This window comes from Lagopus leucura, unplaced genomic scaffold (genome assembly GCF_019238085.1).
Source record: "Lagopus leucura isolate 7727_CA_CO unplaced genomic scaffold, USGS_WTPT01 Super-Scaffold_100034, whole genome shotgun sequence".
Taxonomy (NCBI): domain Eukaryota; kingdom Metazoa; phylum Chordata; class Aves; order Galliformes; family Phasianidae; genus Lagopus; species Lagopus leucura.
This window is the reverse complement of record NW_024962283.1, coordinates 258,138-266,113: the sequence shown is the minus strand read 5'-3', so window position 1 is coordinate 266,113 and position 7,976 is coordinate 258,138. Positions and strand designations below refer to the sequence as shown.

Below are 7,976 nucleotides of genomic sequence, written 5' to 3'. Positions count from 1 at the left end.
ACCCCAGGAGCAAGGGGACCCCAGGAGCAAGGGGACCCCAGGAGCAATGCTCCATCACAGAACAACAGGAGCTCCCTTCCCACTACACAGCTGCAACGATGCTGGAGGGCATCAGAGGCTGGGTCAAAATCCCCCCAGGGCCACGGTGCCATAGGACACTGCCTGTGCACAAAGACCCACAGGTGTCGCCTGAGCCAGGGGATCCAGCACCAGGCCCACAGCCAAAGGAGACCGCGGCCCATCCCAAGCTCGACCCCCCACCCCCGGGCCCTCCACGCGCGGGGCCGGGGGTACCTTGATGCGCTCCCGGCACTGCGAGGGGGTGCGCTCGTAGCCCAGCTCGGCCAACGCTCGGGAGACCCGCTCGTACATGGCGGGCCCGGGGGCCTTGCTGCCGAACACGGTGCCGGCGCCCTCCAGCTGCTGGTAGCGGGCCTCCACCAGCCGCTCGTTGCCCCACACGGCGATCAGCGCGTTGGTCTCCGCCGGGGTCCAGGACATCCCCCGGCACGCTGCGGCCGCGGCGGCGGCGGCGGCTCCGCCCGGGGAGAACGAGACGGAGGGAGAGGCTCCGCCGCGGCCCCCCGCCGCCCCGCCGCCCCCCAGCCCGGCCCCGCCGGTTGCCGGCCCCGGGCCCAGCGGGGAGGCGCCGCTGGGGGTGGACGGGTCGGAGAGGCTGGGGTTGCCGTCGCTCAGCGCACCCGGCGAGCCAGGCGACAGCACCTCCATCTTGGGGATCTTGAGGGGCGGCTCGGCGGCGGGGAGCTGCGAGGAGCCGCAGGACGCCGCCATATTGGAGCTGCCGGACCGAGCAGGCGGAAGTGACGCGCCGTTCGCCGCGGGTGGGACTTCCGGTAGTGGCGAGAAGAGCGGGATGGGGCGCGGGACGAGCGGGGGCGTGGTCGGAGGTGGGCGTGGTCAACGGGAGGCGCGGGGCGTGGCCGTCGGAGGCGTGGCCTTGGCTGGCGGGGCGGGGCTTTCTCGATTGTGGGCGTGGTCGTGTTTCGTGGGCGTGGTTAATTTGCTGCTATCCCCACGGGGGCGGTGCTTGAGGTGGGGGTGTCCTGAGGGGCGGGTCAGCACTGGGGCGCCGGGTAGCTGTGGGTCTCCCCACAGGGGTGGGACCGCAGAATCGCCTTGTAAAAAAGGCAGACGGCCCTTGTCTGCCTTTGTGCGCATGAGCTGAATGTCCCCCTAGCATCGGGGCTGAGCATCCCCCAAAGTCTGGGGCTGAGCATCTAACTCAGCATCGAGTCCAAGGAACCCCGAGACTCAGGACTGAGAATCCCCCAAAATCCGGACTGAGCACATCCCCAGCCACTGAGCATTCCTCCAAATTTGGGGCTGAGCATACCCCAGCATCAGGACTGAGCACTCTCAAACATCGACACCGAACGCCCTCGTAAGAGCAGGACTGAGTGTCCCTCAGCACAGGGGCTGAGCACCTCCAAACAGCAGAGCTGAGCATCCCCCAGACACAGACTGAGCACTCCCAGTGTAAGGACCAGTGTAAGGACCGTCAATAGAAGGACCAAGCACCCTCCAATAAAAGGACCAGTGTAAGAACCCCCAGCCTAAGGACAGAGCACAGCACAAAGGCTGCCCCGTGTGTGCCACAGCTGTCCCCCCACCACGATCCCAATTAAATGGGCTTTGAGCAGAGGGGCACCACGGGCTGTGATTGATGAGCGCGGGGCAGTAACGAAGGGGAGCAGGGACCCCCTCGAGCCGCTGCTGGGGACCGGTGGGGGTCCCTAAGGGTGAGCGCTGCTCATCCCATCCCTCCCCCCCCCGTGCAGCAAAATGCGTTAATTAGCGCCGTGTTGGTTAAACAAACCCGTGCGTGGCACCGGGCGAGACGAGGGGGGCTGCAGCACATCTGGCGGGGAGCGGCCCGGGAGCAATCAGAGCCGTAATTATCCCATTCTAATTACTGGGATTACCGCGGCTGCGACGTTACACATTTCATGAGCTGCAGGCGCTGGAATATATTAACCGCCCCCGGGCGGGGGGTGGGGGGGGGGAGTGCAAAGCTGTGGGTTCTTTGTGAGTGGCCGGGGGAGCGGGGCTGTGGGGGTATCCTGGGTGTCCCCATCGGGGTGCACCTCCTACCAACACCAGGACATGTCCCCAGAAGGGTGCGCCCACTGCCAGTCCTGTGACACATCCCCAGCGAGGTGCACCCACTGTCACCGTGTCCCCAGAAGGAATGCACTCACTGCTGGTGTGTCCTCAAAGCGGTGCGCACGCTGTCAGCCCTGTGACACTCATCGTCACTGCACCCATTGCCAGTTACTGTGACGCATCCCCAGAGGGTTGCATCCCCTGTCACTGCGTCCCAAAGGGGTGTACCTGCTGCCGAGCCCACGACTCGTCCACAGAGGTGTTCAGCCATTGTCAGCCCACTTGCCGGTAGGTTCCCTAAGTGATGCACCCACTGAAACCTTACTAGCATGTCTCACTGCCAGCCTTGCTGTGTGTCCCCAGAGCCATGTCCCTAGGCCTTGCAATCCCTACCAATGTGCCCCAGAGTTGGTTCCCTAAAGGGATGCCTCCACTGCTGCTGTGTCCCCAAAAAGCTGCTGCACCCATCACCGCTCCTGCAGGTTTGTTCCCAAAATGTACCCAGGGCTGGATGCCCCAAGAGGCTCAGCTGCACATCCTCCATGCTGGGTGTCCCCAAGGCCAAAGGTGTCCCCAGCACTGTCCCTTCTCCCTGCAGAGCCGCAGAGCTCATCAGAACGCAATTAGAGCACCACTCCACAATGCAGGGGATCGGGCGGAGGGAAGGAATGCAAATGAGGTTAACGGTTAATTACATATTGAAAAATTCATTATTCCTCCAGAGCAGCTGATTGCAATGCAACCCCGCATCCCCATTAGACTTATTTGACCATTTGCAAATGAGACCCGACCCCAGGCTCGCCCCCTCCTCTCCCTGTCAAAAGACATTCCTGCAGCAAGTTGTGCCCACCCTCAGATCTCTGCTTTCCTCCCAGATATGCTGGTACAGGTGAAACTGGGGCATCCTCCGTGTTAAAGGCATGTGTAAGTGAGACACTGCATCCCCAAAGAGTGTCTCAGAGTGTGTTAATTGGCATCGGTTCCCTCTCCCCACTGAATCAAAGATTGCTTACTCAGAGGCCTCCATCTTCTCATCATTCCCTTTGCATTGGAAGCTCTGTTAAATAAGGAGAAGCAGGAAAATACCAAAAAACTCAGCCCTGTGCCACCTTCTGCTGAGCGGCAGTGAGATGTGAACTGAGCCTGGCACTGCCATTTGTGTCACACCGAGTCGGCCACCACTGCCGCTGGCACGCGATGGTGGGGATTAATTGCGATTCATTTAATTAAGTATGGATGCAGGGTTTGAAATGCCACTGCAAAGGCGTCCTCACCGTGTGGCACTGCTGTCAGCAGAGACCAAATGACACCAATGACAGCAAAACGGGCCGTTGGTCTGTCGAACAGGGGGAAGAGTCTCGTGTGGGGCTCCCGGGGGTGCCTCTGTCTGCGTGCTGGTGCAGATGGTCACATCTGCCACGAGTGGTGCCCATCCTCCCTGGGGACGCGCAGATCGGGGCAGCCCTGCTCATGCCTGCCTTCAAACCCAATCGCCACGATGAAAAATGAGCCAGAAGCCAAGCGAGCCGTCAGATATCCCCTGACTTGTGCTTGCTGCAATGTAGTGACCCGATCATAATTAACCTCCCGTTGTAAATGAAAAGGAGTATACACTTATGAACAGCGACAGAGGCCGATGCCAATTAAAGCGGAAGCTGGCGCGGGCTTCCTCGGCGTGCGGCAAAGAGCAGAGGCTGATGAAAGGAGATGAAAGGCGCGGGATGCCTGCGGTGCCGATGCAATATTCAGGAGGTCGCAGAGCCAGGCGGCGCCCGGCCGTCGGGGCGTCCTTCGGGGCTGCGTCCCCGGGGGCGGTGGCGGGGAGCACCCAGCTGCCCCCTGCACAAAGGGTCCAGGCGGGCGGATGGGGAGCGGGCGGGCTGCCACGCCTCCGCCTTTGTCTCTCTTTCAAAGCCAATATCCCAGCCCCAGATGGGTTAATACATAATGCAGACAAGCAAGTAATTGGTTGCCTTTGTATGGCCGTCAGCGATCGGTCCCCGGCCCTCTGATCCCCCATTAGTGGTCATGCAAACAACCCTTCCACCCAATTAAGCACAGCTTTGATAGCGCCCTTCCCAATGATGCGCCAGCCCCAAAGCAGCGCTTCGCACATGAGCCACTACCTGTTACCCGGCTTCGGGGACGCGTGGCCCCGCTGCTCGCCGTGCCCCAGCTGCTGAGCCCTGCCTGCAGCCCCCGGCCTGAAGGGAGGCCGGGCTGATGAATGAGCTGGGCTAACTCTGTATTAAAGAGCTGGAAATGGGATGTTAATATACCCCAACTGCTCATCTCGAGAACACATGGGCTCCCGCTTCCCAAAGGCAGCGGTAATGAGGCGGGCTGGGACGCCCACCGCCTCCTGCACCTGCCAGGCACACAGAGGGCAGCCTGACGCCGTTCCTCTAAGGCATGCTGGCATCTTCCCACTGAGCATCTCAGCGCCATCCCACAAAGCATCCCAGCATGCCCACTGCAAGCATCCTGCTACCATTCCTTAAAGCGCCTGACCATCCTCCTCTAAAACATCCCAGTGTTTTCTCCTGAAGCATCCCAGTATCATCCCGCAGTGCATCCAGCATAATTCCCACCTCAGTGCCTTCCCCTAAAGAATCCCAGTGCATCCCCCTCAAACGTCCCAGTGTGCTCAGCAAAGGTAGTCCAATTGCTTATAGAGCTTCCTGGCATCACACTCTGAAACATCACCCCATCACTCCTAAAGCATCCCAGCATCACCACCAAAAGCAGACCGGTTTGCTCTGCAAAAACATTCTGACATCATACCCTAAAGCATCCTGGCACCATCTCCTGAAACACCTCAGTGTCACCATCTAAAACACCCCAGTGCACTCCCCACATCAACTCTGCAGTACGTCAGTGTTATCCCCTGAAGTATCCCCAATGCACCCCATGTGATCCCTTAAACACCCCACTACGCTTCCCTAAAGCATCACATCATCTCCACAACTTTCCAGTCTTATCCCCTAAGCATCCCAGCACACTCCCCTAAAGCATCCCACGTTAATCCTTGTGTATATTCTCTCACAAAGCATCCCACGTCATTCCCTTACGCTCCCTTAAAACATCCCATACCACCCCGCTATGCTTTTCTAGCATCCTAGGTCATCCCCTGCACCATCCTGTTTTCCCCTAAAGCAAAGCATCCCATGTTGTCCCCTAAGCCATCTCCTTGCGCTTCCCTAAGGCATCCCATGCCATCCCATAAAGCTTTGAGGCACTACACCCTGAACGTCCCGTTAGCATCCTCCACAGCAGGCCAGTACTCTCCCCTAAAGCATTTCACATCAGCCCTAATGTACGTCAGTGTCACTCCCTGAACACCCCACGTCACCCCTTAAAGCCTCGCCCAAGTTCCCTAAAGCACCCCATATCTTCTCCCCCACCTTCCAGCCGTTTTTCCCTGAGCACACCATTATCATCCCCACTCCCTAAAGCTTCCTGCCTGTTTCCTACAGCACCCCACCGTTATCCTCTAGGACGCCTCACTTTGCTCCTCTCACGAGGTGCTCTGGGGTCCCGTGCAGCCCCCAGCCCCACTGCAGGCTTCACCCCGCTGCCCCCCTCCCTCCAACCCCCCCACCCCCTCTGCCCTATGCTGTGTGACACGGCTCTGTATAAATATTCAACACAGCGCATTTCCAGGCGGCAGCGGGGGGGGGGCTCCCGGGGGGTATGCGGTATGCTAATAGCAGGGCTGGATGGGATTTACATCCCCGCACAGGCACGGGGCCGCTCATTTGCCCATACAAATGCCTTGTCATTACCGGCTGGGCCACCGTGCAGCTCCGTGCCTCAGTTTCTCCGTCCCGACGCCATCCGCAGCACGCAGAAGGTCCTGATGTGCAGGGAAAGGGCAACTCCGGCAAACAGGGATACGGAGATGAAGTCTCCATAACTGCATTATGGGGGAGCGCCCAGGCACACAAGCCCTGAGCAAACAGCCGCTAATCGCCGAATTAAAGGGCAATTAGGTGCCCTGGCGGCAGAATCAATCTGCTAGCAGCCCCCCACTTGCTGTTTGCCCAGCTGATTGTGGGGACAAATAGGGGGATTAGGGACCAGGGGTTCCTTTCTCTGCTTTCCCCGATCCCACGAGGAGGGTTCAGGAGTGGGGTCTGCGTGTGCCCCCCCTTGGAGCCCATCACTCCACCTCAGGCCAGGATGACCCCCAGGTTAACAGGGAGGGTTTTCTGCTCTGCTCCCAGGCCCAGGCCGTGCCCCTGCTCCCTGCTCAGCTTCTAAAGGCTCACAGATTCCCCAGTGCTGCGGCATTCAATATTCTGGCATCACTTTCAATTACCATTCCAGAGAAGCGTTTAGATAATAGTAGGATAAACCTGTTATTCTGCAGGTCACTTACTTCTGCTTTTTCCTAACAGGACTCCCCCAGCTGCTGAGCCCCATCAGGAGAAATGGGAAAGATTTGTGCTATTCTTAAATCAATATTTATTTGCTTTCTCTTCTTTGCCCACGAACAAGAGGGAGTGTGAATAATGCATGGCCCTGAGGACACCCAGGCAGGAGTTGTGCATCACTGGGCTCTAAGGATTTTTCTGGCTGCGGAGTTGTGCCCCAGAGAATCCCAGATATGCACAGATGTGCACCCATCTGCAATGCCAGCATGGTGCCAGATGTGTGCACCCACCCAGGTGTGCTGCACTCTTCCAGATGTGCATCCAGGCCAGTTCCAAATGTGTGTGTACTTGCTGACAGAAGACCTCCAGATGTGTGGCCAGATGTGAACTCAAATTCCACTCACATTCATAGTAGAAAGCACACAAAGCATTGCTGTGCCTCCAGATACGCTCAGATGCAAAGCATCCATCTGTCCAGATGTGCCCATGCTGTGGCACACCCATACCTACAGATGTTTGATCAGCTGCCACACCGGGACCTTCCCAGCTGCTATCCTGCACAGCAGCTGAGCCCTCCAGCTATTTGAGTGCGCAGCTGGATGTGAACATCCCAGAGACCCAGTTTACCCACACAGGGATGGGCATCAACCCAAGGATGCCTCCAGATAAGAACCCGTGCTGGTGCACATCTGTACCTCCCCTTTGCAGACGTTCATCCAGATGTGAGCATCAGAAAGTGGCCTCTTCTGGGAGAGGGGAGCATGGGCACCTCCAGATGTGCACACACGCTTCCCTGTTTTCTCCCCATTACCCGTTCCTACCTCTTCTCTCCTCTGAGCCTCCCCATCGCTGCCAGCCGCAGCTTCGTGCTTTCGCAGCCTGGTCATTAGTGGCACCGTAAGGAGCCCCTTTCCACTCCCGGGGGGTGCTCTGAGGGGCCGCAGTCGGGCTCCAATTAGCACCAGCAGGAGCCAGCTTCGAAAAGACATTGCTTCACACGTTAGCCTGGCACATTTATAAAGCGGCTAATTGCCAATTATGAATTCGGGAGATACGCGGCGACTGCAGAGCCGTGGGGTGCCGGCTGCCCCGGGGGCGCTGCTGGAACCGGGACCCAACACAGATTTTGGGATGAGCTGGGGATCCCCAGCTGCCTCTTCCTACCCTTCCTCCTCCTGAAGCCAAAGCGGAGCCCGACTGGTGAAGCTCACTCGGGACATTTCGACATGTCGACATTTCAGCAGCCGCCCCCCCTCTTAGATTCCTCCCCATTTGGGACTCCCCCACCCCATCCCTTTGCCCCTCATCTCCTCAGCCCCCACCCCCAGGCTACCCCCAAATAGGAGAGTCCCACGCCATCCCTTTGCCCCCACTCTAACGGTGACCTCCCCCTCCCCCCCCGGACACCCCCTCTCTCCGCTCCCCCCGCTCCGCACCGCTCTGGCCGCGCCCCCCTCCCCGCCGGGTCTGGGGGCG

At 59.1% G+C, this 7,976-nt stretch overlaps 1 protein-coding gene across 3 annotated transcripts in view; it reads right to left on the bottom strand.

Moving 5' to 3' along the window:
- MSANTD2 (Myb/SANT DNA binding domain containing 2) overlaps positions 1-800 on the bottom strand; it is a 19,304-nt gene extending 18,504 nt beyond the window's left edge. For all 3 annotated transcript variants that reach the window (XM_042882412.1, XM_042882406.1, XM_042882409.1), the window contains exon 1: positions 295-800. In XM_042882412.1, coding sequence (XP_042738346.1) covers positions 295-792 — 498 coding nt within the window. In that variant the 5' untranslated portion in view covers positions 793-800. The remainder of the gene's footprint in view (positions 1-294) is intronic.
- Between the last annotated feature and the right edge of the window lie 7,176 nt (positions 801-7,976).